The following is a 19,819-nucleotide window of genomic DNA, read 5'->3' as shown; positions in this document are numbered from 1 at the left end:
TCAGGAGTGGCTGCTCTATTGTAATATTCCCATCATGCTTGTTAAAGTTCAGTAAAGTGCAGTAAGTCATCTCCATAAGAAGATGCAGTAGTTTACATACATATATATATATCCTGTACACATAGATCCTTATTTGCACGTGTAATCGGTCAGCGGTGGAGATGTTTGCACCACACCCGTGCACACTGTCCATCCACGCTGCCTCTCTCTGTGTGCATGTGCAAACTCCGCCCTCGCGCCGCCTCCGAGCGGACCGCAATGATTTAGAAGTTCAGGAATCCCACGTGACGTCACCCCGGGGTGACGTTATGCTTCTCTAAATAGATCGTATTGTAATCTTTTCTCAGTCCAACGTGGTTTCTTCTCAGAGACTGCTTCACATTTTCTACACTTGTTTGGTGAGTTGGAAGCCTCGTAGCAGCATGCAGAGGACCGTGCATGCGCCTCTGCAGGTTTGTGGTGTCTGTTGGACGCGCTCCTTCTTACTTTTTTTCCTCCTCTTTCGTGCAACAGCTTGTTTTGTTCCCGTCCCGTTCAAGACGAATGTGGGTAATTCTTTTCTCCCCCCCCCCCCTCAACTCATGCGAGGCTGCAAGGAGAGGAGAAGTCTGGCGTTAGTTTGGTTGAAGTGACTGCGCTGTCATGTCAGTGTTATTGCTCTGTCTGTGTGTGTGTGTGTTTGTCTGTTGACTGTCTGTGGTTGACGTTGAACGCGGAGTCAAGTGCTGCTGCTGCTGCTGCTGCTGCTGCTCTGTCAGGACGCAGCGGAGACAAGTCTGCAAGAATTCATCCAAAGCGCACACACAGTGCGGTCAGGCCTCTGTCCAGGACGCATTGGGTTTAAATCAGATTGTGCATGTGCCCCCGTTGCTTTTTATATCTCGGGTTTTAAAGCACAAGAGCCGGATCTCTGCTTCTTTGTCACGGCTGTCCCATCTCGGGATAAATACGCGCACGGAGCCGGCGTCTGTCTGTGCGCGCTGCGGTTCGCCAGAGACCGTGTGTGTGTGGGGGGCAAATGGTTGCTCGGTGGTTTGTCAGTAAAAAAAAAAAACAAAAAGAAAGAAAAGAAGAGAAAAGAAAAGAAAAGAGTGATGCTCCTGATTTATCCATGAAATTGATGTCCCCCTTTTTTCTCTTGCTCTGTGACTAACATGACGTCATTCTGCAGGCCAGTCGATATTTGATTAAGCGCTGAGATGTTGAGGGTTACTTTCAGGAAGGTTGTGCTGACGAGGCGCGGAAAGAAAAGAAAGATGTTTCAATCATTTGATTACTCTGCGATGTCATTATGTTTATGGGACAACACTATCAATAACCACTTGAATCTCGTGCGCGCGCTGCTTGGAATTATTGTTCTTGCAGGCTTGCACTTTTATCGTTTCCCTTTAAATGGTCGCCATGAATAACACCTTATGAAGTATTGAAATGATGGGGACATAGATAAAGAAAATAATTGATTTGCAAAAATGATGGTTTTTAGTTATGATTTAAGTGTTAATAACCTACAAGACTTAAAATTTAACTAAATGGCTAATTGGTCAAACGTCAAACTTCACAGTATGGATAAATAAACACAGCTATAAAGTCACTGTATCAACATTCGTCTTCCTGGATGTTATTTAGTAACCTTGATGCACAATGTTGAGCTTGATTACAACACAGTGTTTCATGGCAGCAATGAAATGTGACCTACAGTGAGTTTATTTGTTGATGCATTTGCTCAAGGTGAAACTTTCCTCATGGTAACAATTGTACTCATGTTAAAAAAAGAAAGCAGTCAAACGACAAGAAACACCAATCACAGCCCAATCAACAGTTTGCATGTCATGGAGGAGACCTGTAATTGATAGGTTTATATCACAGAAGTCCCCTTTTTTTGTTTTTTTTGTCACGCATGCAGTCAAAAAGCTGAAGTTCAGGCCTTCATTGTCAAAGAGGGCCATGTTCCCCGCCTCAGGGAATCACCCTGATCCTACCTTGAACTTGTGCTGTCAAAGGCCCGTTCTATAGGGAGCTGGAGATTTGAATTGCTGTGCATGTTTGTGCTTGCTTTAACCCAATATGCCTTTGCACCCCAACCCGTCTTTCACCCTCGCCATATTGTTTAAATTCTTATATGCTCTCTACCTGGAGAATTCCAGCCCAGCTCCTCTTGAAATCGAACGCCGGACCTTAATCCTTCCCCTCGCCCACATCAGGATATAGTTAATAAAAAGTGTAACCAAATTTCCTCTGCTAAACTAAAACATCTATATAAAATGAGAGCCAAGAGGGGGACATTGAGTACTGATAATTTGAAGTGAGAAACCTGTCGGATAATTGACAGAATTAACGCTGAGAAGTCCTTTATGTGTCATGTGGTTTGAATTTCCCGGAGAATGTGATGAAATGATCAAGTCCCAGTTTAGAAACAGTGAGAGGAAGGCGAGAGTTTAATTTCTACATCTGTTTTAAAAGTCATGGATGCTCAACCTCTAATTAGTGCCTTCATTAGGGCTCTTTAGCGAAAGATTTTCCACTGAAAGTTTCTGATTTAAATGGGATTCATAGTTGTGCACGTGTTCAGGAAGAAAGCCAAATAAATGTGCCAACAGCCTTTACTGCATATGAGATTAAACCTGGGCCTGAAAAAGAAGAATGGCTTTCAGAAGAACATAGCTATTCCATCATCTGGGGTCTAGTTTGGGCTGGATGTTGAGATCCGCAACGTTGGTCATGTTTGTTGTGTCAAAGGAGACCAGGTGAGGTTTTTAGGGGCCCAGTAGAAGAGAGCGAATGAACATGGTGACAGAAAGAGAGAGCAGGGCTCATTGCTCTCTGACAGAGAGACCCTGTCCAGACCCTGTTCTGCAGGCTTGGTTATGAAGTACAGCTTGTTAGAAAAACAGCACTGCTTAGCATAACACAATATTGGAGTGTTTTGACTGTGCTTGAAGAAACACACACACACATGTACATGGTGTATGACAGCATTCATACTCGACACGTGACATGCGGCACCACGAGTTGAAGTCGGGATGCGTTACCGGCCTCGTGACGTTTGCGTTGTTTGTCTGTGTACAGTTAGTGAGAGCTACATGTTTGTCCTTTAGGCGTTGTAGTCATCACTGAGAGAACAAACCACACACCCACATTATAATGACTTATTTTTGTCTCTCAACCCGGCACTTTTTTATCAGTCAAAATATGGAGTCAGTGATCTTTTATGTCACCAATAAAGAGCCAATGTGTTTTTGACCAAACTACTATTTAAGTAGATCCAGGTCAGTCGTTCCCAGAGACTGGATCCAGACCCAAAGACAGGTCTCAGGAGATTGGGGTCACCAAATAAATTTACAAAAATGTTCCCAGTCTTTTTACTTAAGATTTATGTGCACATTTTTTTAAAAAAAAGCATGCAAAAAATTAAGCTGTGATTCAGTAATTAATCACATCTCCCGAAAATGTCTAGTTACAAATAATATTCTGTGTACAAACATAGTTTAAAAAAAAGAGTGAGAAACGTTATTTGCTCTTGTTATGATTTATTACTCTTTTTTTTTGGTCATATGTATGTAGTTAAACAGTTTGAAAAACACTGTTGTTATGTTGGTTCAGACATCAGTTGGTTGCCCTCCTGAATGTGATAGTAACGTTACCTGGACGTTATGCTCATACGATCTGAACGGCTAAATAAAACAAACTGTCAGAAGGTGCTGAACATCTGTGTAGAGCCGGTATGTGGCGTCTGCTCACTGGTCGTTTTCGCTGCGTCGTTCTCCTGGACAACGATTAGACCTTTCATAAGAGAGACTCTGTGGAACAGAACTGAGCGAGCATCAGATATGCTGTTGGATGTAAGATAAAGTGCTTAAAATACTTCAATACTTTTTTTCTGGAGCTTACTTCACTATGTAATATTTTAAGTGCGCTCATGTATTGTAATTAAATTAACCAAGCACATCTGTATTTGATGTTTTAACACAAACATATCATTAAAACAAATCATACTAATCAGAGAAAGAATAAAGTTTAAATGAGTCACGAGCCTCATCAGGCTTCCATTGACAGCACTGAGTGTGTACGGCAGAGGAAGGGTCACACATTTGCTGTGTGTTATAAAAATGTATTTTTACTTTTTCTGCCTCTCAATGTATTTGTTTTAGAAGAAAATACTTTTGTACAAGTAAGTTGTTACTTGCGCAGCCATTGTAGTGCAGTGCACTTCAGAATGATCACTTTATTGATGCATTTTGTGAAAAAACATTTGTTTTATGTTTATGATTTGATTGTTTTTTCTGCAATTAAAAGGCAGACAGGGTAATAGTTGTAGGCCTTTCATTTGTACGTGGTTTTGTTCTAGTTAAGTTTTTTTCTTATTTTTTTGCCGACGACAGGCGCACCAACCACTCCTTTCTGGAAAATTGAGTTCTCTCTTTTGAAATAATAAAGCGTCTGAAGCAGTAACTGAAGCCAGTGTATACTATATGACGTGATGCATAGCTGTGACTGTCGTGTACTGCACAATTACTAACACATACATATGCGACAACAGCAGTAAGTAAGGAAATCAACTAACACTTGATTAATTGATTTATTATTGTACTCTTTTTTTATTTTTTTTTTTCTTAGAAAACATTTACTTCACCCTGCCTTTATCCTTCATACAGAGCTGTTGCTATTCTTGGTGACATGTGCAGTGTTTACTGGCTGAAAATGTTAAATATTTACCTGCAAATCTTGGAACTACTCCGCAATGTCAGCTTGTCTTGATATTCAAGTTCATGTTCAGCTAAATTAGTGAAAAAAGTAAATTTTTCACATCACTAATAGAGAGCAGTTATTGTTACCACAACAGAGAAATATGCTCTGGATCAGATGGCACAACTGTATGTTTTACTGCAGTTGAAACACTGATTAAACACTGTTGATTCAGGTGCAATGACAATTTTATGTGTAAGTAAAGTTAATGTTGAACTCCTCTCTTTACATGTTTTCTGCTTTTGTTTTGCTTGTAGTTTTATGAGAATTCGGCCAGAGTGATGAACTCAGACCAGGAAAGGCCGTTTGTGTGCAATGCTCCTGGATGTTCTCAGGTGAGTGTGTTAAGACAAAACAACACAACAGCGTGTGTGTGTGTGTGTGTGTGTGTGCGCGCGTGTGTGCGCATGTGTGTAATATGAAGAGGTATATAATGAGGAGGCCTGAGAAAGGAGGTTAGTGCCTCATGTATAAGGAAGAAACAGAACAGCATGGAACACAGTGAAACGGTAAATATTGCTGCAGATATCTTAAAAAAAAGACTTCCTATTATGAAGCCTCCTAAATAACACTAAGTCTGATGCTCTATAACAGTTGTTAATATTTGTCACTCATTTGTCTTCCTGCCTTCACAGCGATTCCCCACCGAGGACCATCTGATGATACATCGACACAAACATGAGATGACCCTAAAGTTCCCCTCCATAAAGAACGACAACATGTTATCAGGTGAGTTACAGCGACATCAGTGCAGACACACACACACACCACCTCAGCAGGGATCTCTGTGAACCTGTCGCTCTCCCGCAGGTGTGTGTGTGTGCGCCCGTGGTGATTCATGTGCAGACGCACATGTCTGTCATCAGCAAACTTTATGGCATGTCTATACCAGTTGTTTACAGTAATGTAAATGATACCATGTATGCTTCCTCTCTGCTCAGCTCTCTGTGGTGCATACCACTTACGCACTGTGGGAGGAAGAAACGCTGACATCTAACTGAAGCATGTTAAGTTAAATTTCGCTGTTACCTTGTATACCTTATTCTGGAATGAATGGGACGAAGCTTACAGTAATTGTATGGATGATGGGATGCACAGCGATGCATCACATCCATAGATCGTGTACGACACACGCATGTGTCAACCCAAGGCCAATCCATGAGTATAGATCTCCGTTCCTTAAAACCGTCCCTGCCACACTAGACGACACTGTGTGCTGCTGCAGCCACGCTGTTGAGATTGCTGCGTCTTCTTTATTATTTACACTCGGAGGACAGAAGGATCAGATTTTCTAGGCCAGGTGTACTCGTTGCCTCTTGTCTGAGTTACAGCTCTGGGCATTTTTCTTACTTTGACCTTGAACCCGGGATAAAATGAGTTGTACTGGAAGTTACAATTCACCCTCATATGGTGACACTTTGAACTGAACTTGCTATTTCCATAAGCTTTTCATTGACTCAAAGGTTTTTTTTTTTATTAGAACTTGAGCTTCTCAAATGTAAAAAAAAAAAGAAGGTAATATTTTTGGAGTAAAAATGTATTTTGGGTACACAGGTCATGATGAAAGTTGAAGTCAATCCCCAGTCTAGCCAGAATGGATAAACAGACCATGAAGTATGCTTTTAGCCTTTGAAACAAGCCTGATCCTAAAATCACCTTCAACTGTCTGAAACCTGATCTGTGAGCACCCCCACAATGTCAAGCTGAATACCACAGCTTGACTGAGTTCAACAAACAAGACCCCCACTCCGTAGGTGGGATCTGTACTTTATCAGCTGAAATGGGGCCATCAAGTTTACTATCTCTCTATAGAGGAGATGTTTTCTAAATGGTAACGTTGTTGATCTTTTGAAATCCTGATGGGGATCTTTGATTTGATAACGTTGTTAAGTGTTTGCTCATCTGACTCGGGTTTAAAGTAAAACAAAGAGCATTTAACATGATGTAGAATCACCAAGGCTAAAAAAAAAACAAACGCTAATATCCGTTTAAAATGGTAACTGATGCAATAAATAAATAAATACAAAACAGGTCATTGAATAAACCCTTCTTTTTTTCAGAAAGACAGGTAGCAGCACTAATGCAACACCATAAGACAACAGTAACAAAGAATGAACTACTAGTTCAACCAAAAGCAGTGGCAATGTAGGGAATCTGCATCCACCTTTTTTTTTTATTATGAGTTAAAAAGTATATATAACTGCAAATATGTCCCATATTTTACATTTCCAGTGTTTTTTTATTTGACGCTTTGATATCCATTGTCATTTTACCTGCCAAAAAAACCTGTCAGTATACTTTTATGATATCGACTCTCTCATGCTTCTCTCTGGAGCTGGGGCGAGATCAGAGGATTTTGTGTCTGTTTTCTGAGTTACACATGACCAGGCCAACCACAAGTAACAGACCGTAGCCTGACACTCAAGTTTAGAAAAACCTCCAGCTAATGTAATGCAGTCGTCGATGTCCACTCAGTGCCGAGTCAAATCTACGTTAAACAACTCTTTGCTGGGTTTTAATGTGAAGCTAAACACCGGTGCAGCCTCCATGCCCAATGCGGGAGGAGAGCAGCCACGCTGTCTTTGCTTTCACCTTGTTTTTGGAGAATCACTGGCCACTCTGCTTAGCAGACAGACCCCAGAGGTGACAGACTACAGTGGCAGTCTGCACAAAAGAGTTTGGTGCTGATCATGAGCCGGCACACAAAGAGTGGGCCCGTGCATTTACAGAACACACTTTGTCTGGGCAGCAGCGATGGAGACAAAGCTACTTATCATTTTTTGTCGGGCGCCGACTCAAAGCAATGAATTTCATCTCTGAACTGTGACTAAGCAGGTTTTCAGCCTGTGCACTGTGAATAACAGTTGGTCCTCAGTAGACTTTAAGTCATTAAAACAACACATTTGATCAAATTTAAACTGCTAGTAAACCCAAAAGTACACAGCAGAGAACAAACAAACATTCTCTTTGAATGTGGGCCATCATACAGTATAAAGTAGTGTATATAAATAAATACAAATGCAAGCTCCTCTAAACCTCTGAGGTGCAGTTTCACGAGTAAAACTGTTAACAGTTGATTTCAAAGCTGAACATTTCAAAATCTCCTCCTTGATTTTTCCAGACCAGACGCCCACACCGACACGTTTCTTGAAGAACTGTGAGGAGGTGGGACTGTTCAGTGAACTGGACTGCTCCATCGAGCAGGAGTTTTGCAAGGCCCAGGAAGAAGAGGACAGCAAACAGGTACTGCAGAGTCACACTCTCCATTCTCAGGCTTGAAAAATAGCCAAACTGACAGCCACCCACAGGGGTTAGGTCAGATACCTGTGAACTGTTATCTGGTGCTGTCATCTGTCAATAAAAGCCCACACAAAAAAACAACCACATGCACATACTTCAAATAGATTCAGAACACCTAGACCTCATGTAACCACATGCTGCTCATCTGATAAAGGGCTGATCATCACAGATGTGTTATTTCTGTCATATTTTCGTCTTCTAATTAAAAGTTTTGGGGGTTAAACACAACAGCTCTCACGCTTGGTCGCTGTCAGTCACGTTGACGAGTTGGCAGACAGAGCAAGCAGGTTGAAATCAGTCATCCAACACATGTGAGGAGCGCAGAGATCAACTTCTCTGCCTGTAACTTCAAACGGCTCTCCAGCTTTCTCTCAGGCACGGAGTCCCGTTTCCTCCCAGACGTGAAGACAGACCCTGAGACATCTTTTGTGGCAGTAATAAAAGACCTGAGCAGACATTTTTGCATGAGAGCAGATTAGCAGAGCCTTGACTTTTGACAAAAGACGTGACCATTTATGAACTACGGATATGCCCTGAGGCAGCTCGCCCTAAAACGTAGGTACTCGTCAAATCACCACAAGACAGACTGCTTATCTAATGTCTGGGGAGGTGTGCAGTGTTCGCTGGAGCTAAAGCTGTCGTTTTGGGCGGCTTGGCTCTGGAGCTCAGCTGTGCTCAGGTCATGCCATGTCTAGCCTCTCGAGCCTGTGTGGTTTATGATGGGAGGCCCTGCTAAGTCAGCAGGAGGCGAGTCGGAGCAAGACTCTGCAAAACACAATAGGAAGAGATAAGGAATGAAATGCACTGTGATGTCAGGAAGCAACAGCAATCAGCCAAAATGTATAATCATCACACATGCATGTACAAACACTCACCATATAAGTACAACAGTGAGTGATTTATTTGTATTGTACGTGTCTGTATTCCTGCTTTTATGTTTCTGTATCGCCACTGGCTGTTTCACATTTGACTTGCTTTGTGATTCATGCTAAGATATTTAAAATACAGGTTACTATGGAATGTAATGTAGATGTCATTCTACTATGCGATAAGACTGTCCTGCCGGGTTCATCAACAACAATAAGGAAGCCTGGATCTTCATTTGCCTCGTTTCTTTGACTCAACTTAGGAAAACTTGCAGATGTTCGTTTACATTTAAGCAGAGTGTATGGAGCCCAGGGCCAAACACTTGTAATGCTTGGGTTGACATATTCCTAACCGCATTACCTTTCTTTCTTTTCTCCTTCCCGATATTCTCTGCAGAATATCCAACTGCACAGTCAGGCAGGCCAAGGCCAGCACCAGCAGGCCCACTCGCGGATGGGCAACCACGATACCAGCATAGTGATCCAGCAGGCCCTGCCCTCTCCTCAGTCCAGCTCTGTCATCACACAGGCTCCATCCACGAACAGACAGATAGGGTGAGTAGACAACGCAGCCAGACGGTCTGGCAACAAGTATCAGCAGCAACACGAAATGAAATAAGAAAATTATGAGAGAGCAGAATCTTTAGAAGCAGTGTGAAGAACTGCTGACAGACTGAAAATGACCTGAGAAGTGCAGTGATTTGAGTGTAACCTCGAGAGTGCCTCGGTTATACCTGCGGCCTCAGGCTCGGCCTTGTCCCTTTGTGTCCACGCTGATTGTCATCGTTGCATTGTCTCTGAGGTAATGTCAGTATTCTGTTACATCTGCAGCGGTGTGTGTGTGTGTGTGGGACTGGCGATCCATGTTTTGCTGTTCATTCAGTATTGTCCCACAGCAGAGCATGCCAAAGAGGGTCCCAGAGGACACGATGAGGTCATTGTTAAAGCTGCAGTCGTGACTGCTTTTACAGCGGTTTAGCGTTTCATGCTCTAAAATAGTTATTTTCACTGTATGGGAATGTCAGCCACAACATTACAGCTGTTCGTCTCTCACATCTCTGCATGCAGGTGTAAAGATTCAGACAAGAGAGGAACTAATGTTCACAGCGCTCTGTGTAGGGTGCTGCAATGACGGATCAACTTTACTAAATGAATCGCCAGCTATTTTGATAATTGATGAATTGAAAATGAAGTTACATGCTCTGATTTCAGCTTCTATCAGAACATTTGAGGACATTGTCATGTTTGAGGATTAAATCGATAAAGCCATTATATGCATTTAATGGATTTGATTTATTGAGCAAATAATAAATACTTTAATCAATAACGAAAGAGTGGTCATGATCCAGTGTGAGGCGTTCCTTTTATAGACTCCAGTAACACCTTTTTTTTTATCGTTTTAGCACCTTTCAATCTAGCACCTTGCAATCTATTTAAATATGACTTACATTTGCACAAACACGTACCTTTGTTCTTCTTGAGGACACTCCTCTGACCTCATTATCCTTTAACCCCAACCACCTTCAGACTTGTGCCAGGGCATTGTTACTGTAAACCAGACCTGTGGCAAACTAGTTAGACATTGAGATGGCTCTGTGTTATAGGCCTACACTGTTGTGAGGTTGTCCTGTGTAGATTTACAGCTTGAGGAACTGGTGAATATTGGATGGGAGGCCCATCACTAAGCCTGACTGACACCCCGTCAGGCTCTTTGTTGAGGACAGGGGTGGAATTTCATCCCCTTGGACGAGCAGCAATCACTGCCAGTAACGGAGACATTGCAAGACCTGCTTCACCTGAGTTTACCTGTCATTAAAAACTCCTCACGTTCACTGAGGCACAGACGTCACAGTCATTTATGACCGTGAGTTGTGATTTGTTGAGAGGCTGGTGGTTTTACTGCTTGCAAACATTAAAACACCACTTGGAAAACAGAGTTGGTGTGCACTGTGGTGGAGTTCAGCCACAGAATGGCACACAAGTCCCCGCAGCAGTTACTCGTTGTGCATTATTTGAGCCAACCCCCCCGCCCCCGAAATTGCATGGGACGTCACTTGTTTACGAGGACGGCGGTGTCCTAATGCATGAATAGGATGAGCAGATTCACATGAGAGAAACCCGATCTGGAAATGTTCACATCAGCAGGAAAATGAGTTGAGGAAACCCCTCCACTGAGAAGCAATGCTTCCACAGGAAGCCATTAGGGCCAACCAAAGGCTCAGTACACAGGGTTTCTCCACAGGAACTTCCTACATACATAACAAGCTGGACACTTCATGAGCTAACTGTTCTCAGACCAGAGTGAGCTGGACAGTCTACTAAAGGTTTGATCAATGGTCCACTGAGAGCAGTGTTGTAGTTCACCTTTTGTTCCTTTAAGCCACTTCTGCTAAAGTCTCCAACATGTTTTGACTTCCCATATATTTGAGAATAAATTGATTTAAAACAGAACTTTAATCTGCCTTCTAGATTATTTTACATTGTAAAATGACTTTAGAGGCCATTAAGAGACTGTTATCCTTAGTCAGGAATGGGACACTTTGTGATTATTGTAGGAAGATAAAGCTTTTCATCTTGACACATTTAATGGAGCTGTGTGGTGAATATATCTCCGAATGAGACAAAATCACCAAACAAAATCAGTTTAATCTCACATCTGCTTCCTCAGGTGTTTTTTCTTCCCCCCCCTCCTCCGCTCTGCTCAACGCGTTGTGAGCGTCCAATGAATTAGGATAACAAGTCATTTTCATTGCTCCACAATGTTTACTAAAGAGCTTTGAGGCTTGGAATCAATTAGGATTGGCTTTCCTCAAGTCCATTTACTTTAGGGGTGAGCTGGGCCTACAGCTGTGAAACCTGAGGACCTCTCTCTCTCTCTCTCTCTCCCTCTCTGCTCTCTTTTTTTCTCTCTTCTTCTGCCTCCGAGTCCCCAAACAAGCTCTTTGGGGAGCTGCACTGACACAAACCAGTGTTAAAAACAGGCCTAAGAAAGCGCCAGCAGATCTTAATGTCACGGCTATCATTATCATACAAAGGGAAGCGGTGTACAATGGATTTGAATGCTCTCTGCTTTTAATTTATAAACATCTGGCACTGAGTTATGTCAGAGTTAAATGCGTTGGACATTACCAGTCAACCATGTGAGATACAACGTTCTGTGGAAACCTCAACCTTTTGACTCGTAAGTGGAGATGTGTGGGTAGATGGGTGTGGGCACAAGGAATTAAAAATGACATATTTTTATTTTGTCTCAACAGAAGAATTCACTCCAAATGTTTCCATTACATACCACAATCAACCTGAATGCAGCTGGATTAAATGAGAAGGGATCACAGTACAGATGTGGAACTTTATCCAATCATCGGTTTATGATAACATGATATGTAAATAAATACCTCTCTCAATTTTGAAATTAAAACAGGCGCTTTTTAAAATGGACTGATTTAATTCGTATTTTGAAATGGTGAGAACCTTCCCCAAAATTTGGAAAAGAAACCCCCTTTTTCTTTTTTTTTAACCACACCTTAGTTTACTGGGTTAGTTTGGCTTCAAATCTGGATGTGATCACGGTTTTGTTATTTGATTCCAAACAATTGAGCAACAATAGTAAATATTGCTGTTTTGATACACAGCTTTACACAACAAAAAACAAACAATCCTCTCATACGGCACTTCTAAGTTTCTGTATCTGTAAAATGGGAAAATTAAATGACACGTCTCAGAATTGTCTCTTTACAAACATGCAGCTTAATCCTTTCGGTGAATATTTTTTTTACTTTTGGCTTCTCCCTCTCCTCCTCCCCCTCCCCCCCTCCTCCCGATTTGAAAGCATCTGCTTTAAACTTGTTAATGTTGACGTTGGGCAGTTTTGGCTTTGTCAGTTTTACCTTCAGCGAGATGCAGTTTCAAACAGAGCTCTTACGCAAATATGATTTCTGTGTGTATGTGTTTGCGGTGAGCCCTTTTGTTTTCAGTTTTTCAGTTATCTCCTCTCCTGGTCATGCTGTGTGCATCTCTCTAAGTTTGGCCGTCCCATCACTGTGCATTGCTTTGAAGGAAGTTAAAAGCTTGTGGTTTCATTTCCCATGCTGCTTTAAATGCACATTTTTTCACACCTACTTGCCACCCTCTATACTTGTGGTCCTCGTTTTTGCCACCAAGGGAAGTAGCAAAAATATAATGGGCTCTGCTGCGTGCAAGGTTGTTTTGCAGAGCTAATCTCTGTAAGTGACATGTTTGCTGTAAACTTCCTGTGTTTTCTCAGAGACGTTTTGGTGTTAAAATGACCGATCAAAAGTGATCTCTCATGCGGGATACGGATACCTCCCATTCTCCTGTGTCGAAGAATCAGGTTGACAAAGCTTATTTCTATTTATCTTCAATTAGATATGACTATTATATAACTTCATGGACATTATCTGATAAGATGACTTTTCTCTTGGCAAACCAGAAATGTAATTCAAATGTAATCTAATATGTCTGTCTATCTATCAAATACTGCATGGCTTCACTGAGTAGCTCTCGCAACAGTCAAGACGTACTATTCTTACTGTACAATCAAGTAATCCTATCCTCTGTTATTTTTGATTAGCTTTTGTGTGATTTTGATCCCAAGATGCATCAGATATTACATTTTTTATAGATTACATAACACGTTTTCTCATGCGTGCCTGATAAAGCAACTCTGTTGACGTCTACACCCGTTGTACCAGCTCCAGGACAGAGAGAGTCACACCTATTCACAAAGAAGTTATGAGCTTTCCATGGACAAACACTGACCCCCGAACTTGACAATTTAAACTAAACTTCCTTTATTATTGTTTATGATTAGATTGCATTCAGAGAGCTGTGATAAGGATGGAGGTTTGTGACCTCTGCTAAATGCCTGAGGTGCCCTCATGGTCTCACGCATGTGTAAGTTTGCCGGCCCGCTGATGGACATGTCGTTGTAGCAGGTGGAGAAAATATAAGAGCAAATACACACAAGGTAACACAAAAGTACACAATGTGATCAATTACAAGAAAAGAGGAAAGATGGAAAAAGAAAGAGAGAGAGAATGCAGGATGTACATCTGACCTGAATTAAGATGAGCTCATTGTGTACTGCAGTGGGTTTAATAGTGCGTTTGTAGAGGAACGCCCAGACTCTGTTCCCTCTCATTCCAGCGGGGCTGTGTCATCCCTGCCCCGGGGCCACCACACATGCAGGCTCAAGCACAAGCAACTCACACACAGGGACAAGCATCGCAGCTCTGGGGAGTGAAGGGATCGCAACATGGGGAAGTGTGGAAAAGGGGGATCAGAGGTGCACAAAGGAGAGGAAGAAAGGGATCAGAGTTGGAGGGTGCAGAGGAAGAGAGTGATAGGAGGTAAATGTTTGAGCGGAAATGAAAGATTAGGAGGTTGGCTCAGGAGGTTGAGGAGAGAGCCAAAAGATGCAGTGGGCATGGGTTTAATACTAGGATGGTGGCTCGTAGGGTGGAGGAGAGCAGAATGTCTCCAAAGGAAAAGGTAGATTATGTTTTGGTGGAAGCAAAAGCAGAATGGAATTAGAGCAATGAAGGTGTCAGAAACAAATGCACTGGTATCAAGAAAGGAATGCAAAGGTGGAAACGTGAATGAGAGTCAGAGGGATGAGACTGGAACACAGGAATGAGGTCAAGGATGAGAGAAATCAATGGTCAAATTTAGTAGATGAGGACGGAGAAGGATGGAGCGTCGCTGAAAGCGAAAGGGGCTGCGTTTGCGGAATATTGCGACAGGTGCCGCTGACAGATGTCAGTTTGGCTTGTAACAAGATGACACAGTTGTTGGCAGAGTGTTTCCTGATTGATCCATGATATTAATACGCCGACATGCTTTCAACTGTTGTTGAAAACGAAAGACAGCCCGTCTTCACTTCCCATGACTAGCAACAATATCATATTTGGTGAGTAAATAGCACATGGCCAATGCTTATTTTGCCACAGAGTGTCATGCACCACCATTCCTCGACTGTACTTTGGCGTGGTTTTACTCAGCTTGAGGCCCCCGAATATGTGGACACCCCATTCCAGATCCATCGCTATGCTGCACCCTCCCTGTATCAATCCCTCCTCTAGCCCACTAATAAAAGTCAGCCTGTGTCGTAACCCATTAGGGCTGATTCATTTGATCAGATTCGTATTATTTCCTCAGTCCAAACCCCATGGCACTCTCCTCCCACCAGTGATTAAAGGCAGTAAATCAGGGGCAGGTCCTGTGTAGTGTTTACTCTGAGAGCCAGGCAGCTGTAAGCTGTTTGAGGCCCTTGTTTCTCCCTGTGTTTACCTCTGTTCCCATGGCGACTGCACCACCATCTCCCGAATGTCTGGAACTTGGCCCTGGGCTGTTTTGGTTACGTTCAAAAGTTTTTAGCTGCTGTGTCTACCCAGAGCTCGCAGTGACTTCACCCAGCGAGGAGTGAGTGCAGTGATGTTGGCTGAGTTGAGGAGGGGAAGAGAGGGAAAAGCGAGAGGAGGAGAGGAGGGAGGGACAAAATCTGGGGTAGGCAGGCACAGGGTGGGGGGAGGGCTAAAAGCCAAGAGCATTACATCATTGCTGGAGCAGAGTCAGAAAGGGAAGGATATGAGTCAGTGGACTGACTGCACCTCTCTCTCCCTCGCTTGCTCCTCTTGGACGGCAGCCAAACCCCTTGTGTTTGAGTCCTTAGTGCTTGAGTTGGGACTGTGGGGATTGGGACAGAGAAGCATAGTGTGTGTGCAGACTGCAGGATTTGGAGATCAGAGCAAGCAAGTCCGCAGAGACTTGAGTTGAGGTTTTGGGCACATTGAGGGGTCCAGAAGAGAGTTTTAGAGGATTAACAGGACAATGACTGTTTGACAGTTTGGTCTCCACCGGGGAGGGAAATAGCAGGATAACCTAGAGAAAACAAACTGTGGCAGAAAAGATAAAAAGCAAAAGAGGGGATTCAGGGAGGGAAGACGGTCCTGCAGTGATGTCATGGTGGAGTGAAGTTGGGTGGAGGGGGTGTTGCCGTAGTGGTTTCTGGGCGGAGATTGTGGAAGAGAGCTGGGTGGCTGAGAGCGAGGCACTCGGTAATGTGAGAGTGCAGGATCAGGACTGCAGAGTGTCTACCTGCTCTCCCCTGAGGCCCACAGCCCAGGCTATTATCAATCCCCTCAGTGAAGCCACAGCCTCATTATTCACTTACAGGCACGCACGCACACACACACACACACACACACACAGATTCATTAGCATTCACACATGCACGTATTCGTACACAAACACTCTCCAGTTGGACGCACAAAATGATGAACAAAAGCAAAAAAAAAAAAAGTGGCTGAGAAATAAGTTTTGTAAGAAAACCTCCATCATAACCCATTTTCAGTATTGATTATTTACTTGAACACTTTATTGATCAACCAATTAGTTGAAGAGTTAGAGGGCCAAGCGCTCATTTAATCCCACTTGTGCCAAATCCGTGGATCGATAATGTGATTTAAAATATGGCCCCAGAAAAGCAAATGTTCCTCTGGCCATCTAAAGACAGAGCAAATAAAAAGCATTTAAGCATGGCATTTAAGCATCATCAAACAACGTAAAGTAAAACAATAAGTTCAAGTTAAAAAAAAAATATGTATATATATATATATATATAAATGATGTGTCTCAACTGTTTTCAAACATGCTTTTTTTTTTGTCTTCCTCCAGCTTCTCTGCAATGTCTTTTATTTATGAGCAGAGTCAGCACAAAGCTCAGTTAATCCCAAAAGGAAGTGTTGTCAGATGTTCATGTTGGTTTTACTCCCACTTGACAAGCAGGTTGTGTTTCGGTGTGTGTGCAGCGGTGACGGACACGGTGTTAGTCTCCCCGCTGCTCTGATGCAGGTGAGCACTGCTAACAGACAAGTGTTAAAATACGAGGCTTCAAAAGAGCCTTTCTTCTCGAGAAAGCAAGAACCTGACAGACCCGCGCTGTGTCCCGATCTCTGCCACTGAGCGACCGGGACAGTCAGAGATTTTTTATTTATTTTTTATTTTTATCCAAAGCTGTTAGTTGTTAGTCTGCCGCCTGTCTGTTGACTAATGAGAATACCAGCACTAATAGAGGATTTAACTCACTAGTTATTTCTGACTCTCAGAGGGTTATTTTTTTTTGTTTTTTTGTTTTTTTAATCTAAGCCAAGGATCTGGCACATGTAGTCATTTATTTCGGTAACTCTGTTTTTTTATAGGGTTTATTATAATCACTTCCAGGATCCATTTTAAAACGAACCTTTCTCTGTTTTTACGCACCAGCTCTATTGTTGAAATGATTTCCCATAAAACTCACTCATCTATTTCTCTTTGCGTACACATATTTAATGAACATATGGATTCACAATGCATAGATCAATGCACAGGACAACATTGTAAAGCATGTCAAGACTCAGAGTTACATTTTCTCACTGTTGCATTCTCACAAAATAAAGCATTAGTCTCTGACCTTCTTTTCCGACTGGCTGACAGTTTTCTGAGTGACGTGCGGCCAGGCTAACCACAAATTGGTTAATGTCACTAGTGAATGCATATGGTGATGGCCATTTAGCGCGGAGCCAAACAGATGGTCAGATTAAGACTGAAACGCTCTAGTGTTTCAAGCTCTGGGGTCTGATGTTACTATAATGTATTTATCATTGAATCCAGCGATTGTGCAACATTTCGTTCACCTTTTCTGTTGTTTAGTTGTGAAATGACTAATTGGGACATGAATAAACTACGATACGAGTAAACAAATGTTATCTTTTGAGGATATATACACGTATAACGTCACGTATACCGAATATAAAAAATAATCGGGTTTTTTTCTCCACAAAATCATCACCATGTCACTGCCACTGGCTTGTGACTGTTATTCCATCCTCTTAAACGCTGGCAGAGTCTAAAGGCAGAGGGAAACTGTGTTGATGTAGTGTGCAGCCACACTGCATACCTCATTGTACTTTCATGACTTTTCCCATGTGGAAATGTTTGGATTCGCAGTGTTGCTCAGATGTCATATGTGCTGTTAAATGACTGTGATTGTGATAAATTGGGATGTTAGACAGGAATGACACACAGTCGGGATGGTAATGATCTTGTGTGTGTGTGTGTGTGTGTGTGTGGAGCAATCTAAAATGTCTGGAGAGTAAATGCACATATTTAGGTCTGGAAAAATACAGGTATTTATTCAGGTGGGGGACCGTTTGCTCTGGTATACCCCCCTATTTGGCCGTCACCCGCTTACTACTCACTATTACGGTAATCCAGGCTATGGAGTGGTCAATGGGTTACATTAACCCGCTCAACACAGCTCATCTAAAGCAGTAATTCATAAATGTTCTGGTAAATTGAGCTTCACTGGCAACAGTGAGTGACGGCATTCATCCCGATGATGCTGATAACTGGAAAATTCAGTCACTATAGAATCTTGTTGTTGAATAGTTGCTGTTTGCATGTGGGTGTAGCAGCAGCAGCAGCACCATGCAGCTGGGAATTGGTGTTCTTACAAGCAGGGATTTAGTGGCAGTTGTATAAATGATGTCACCATGTGCGGATGGAGCGTTCTGGGTGTTTGGACGGCCGCAGCCGTGAGTCAGTGACTGAAACAGTATTGCTGTCTATAGTTTAAGCTCAGCCCGGGCCTCAAATCCTACTTGTGATTTATTGATGTGGTTGTTAGTGTGGATAGGCCTGTTGGTCCACACACGCTTTTTGTGGTCACCGAGGGAGATTTTCCCCACAGGCCTTCCGCCACTGTAGCAGTGTGTAAATGAGATTCTCATCATGCACATCTCATGTGGTTGTTATGACAAATATTATTCATTCATCTTCACCATCACCATTATTCAACCGTTGTACGACATGGACCGTTCCGGTTTAAAGTGCAATCCTAAAATGTTTCTGTTCTCAACTGTTGCATGAATAGTCACATGCTCTACAAGCAATCTTTGAAATGAATAAATGTGTTAATTCACCTTTAAGAACTAAGAGCGTCTTTCTTCGGTAATAATCACTTGCAGACCAGCTGCAGTTCAAAGGTTCTCTTCAGTGTGATGCACGTTTTCGATTTCCAATCCTGTAATTTTGGCGTCACAGCCAGTGCAGAAATGTGGGAAGTGTTTGTGATGGTGTATTTTACAATGTTACTTACTCTTATTTTCTTACATACCTTCTTTCTGGTCCTGATTTGCCCCTGTTGAACAACTTCATAAATACCTTATTTAATTCTATTTATTATAAAGTCACACTTTTTCAGCATAATGTTATATAAACATAGTAAAACCAGATTTGATCCACCGCATTAGCATAATATAAACATGGAATTTATGTTTACCACACACTGTATTGTAGGTTTACGCATGTGTTTACACATACTGAAAAATATAATTACAGCTGTGTTCAGTTGTAATGCGTTACACTGATGGATTCTTCACAGGAGAAGTTTTAAATAGCACTGTCGTGTTGGTTGTTGAGTTTGGCTTTGTATTTAACGCATGCATGTGTGTGTGTGTGTGTCGTCAGGCCTGTACCCGGGTCTCTGTCCTCACTGCTGCACCTACGAAACCGACAGAGACAGCCTCTGCCTGCCTCCATGCCTGGAACGCTGCCAGACCCAACTATGCCTGGCTCCTCCGCTGTGCTGATGCCTGTGAGTACAACAATGAAGCACAGAGCACATTCAATCACGCGTGCACTCACACATGCAGACTTGAACCCGTTCCCTCATATCGTAAGTGACGACAGGGCGCGTTACTGCTGCAGAAGAACTACGTAGGTTTGCAGTTCGTACCGCTTTTAAAGGAAGTCGTATTCTGTGTAACCGCAGTGTTCAGCAAAGATGAAGGTGAGAATATGAACTCACAATGGGAATCAGGGAATGATAACAACTGGTATAAGCTCCTCGT

General features: G+C 42.5%; 1 protein-coding gene across 3 annotated transcripts in view; it reads left to right on the top strand.

The window, feature by feature from the left end:
- Window positions 1-310: 310 nt before the first annotated feature.
- Window positions 311-19,819, top strand: part of creb5b (cAMP responsive element binding protein 5b) — a 37,536-nt gene continuing 18,027 nt past the window's right edge. For 2 of the 3 annotated variants that reach the window (XM_044034429.1, XM_044034427.1), the window contains exons 1-6: window positions 311-452; window positions 5,001-5,078; window positions 5,379-5,472; window positions 7,865-7,986; window positions 9,307-9,464; window positions 19,437-19,563. In XM_044034429.1, the coding sequence (XP_043890364.1) occupies window positions 423-452; window positions 5,001-5,078; window positions 5,379-5,472; window positions 7,865-7,986; window positions 9,307-9,464; window positions 19,437-19,563 (609 nt within the window). In that variant the 5' untranslated portion in view covers window positions 311-422. The remainder of the gene's footprint in view (window positions 453-5,000; window positions 5,079-5,378; window positions 5,473-7,864; window positions 7,987-9,306; window positions 9,465-19,436; window positions 19,564-19,819) is intronic. The other variant, XM_044034430.1, reaches the window with a different exon arrangement.

The sequence above is a fragment of the Solea senegalensis genome, linkage group LG9 (genome assembly GCF_019176455.1).
Source record: "Solea senegalensis isolate Sse05_10M linkage group LG9, IFAPA_SoseM_1, whole genome shotgun sequence".
In the NCBI taxonomy this organism is placed as follows: Eukaryota; Metazoa; Chordata; class Actinopteri; order Pleuronectiformes; family Soleidae; genus Solea; species Solea senegalensis.
Note: the sequence above shows the minus strand (reverse complement) of the source record. Positions and strands in the feature narration are given on the sequence as shown.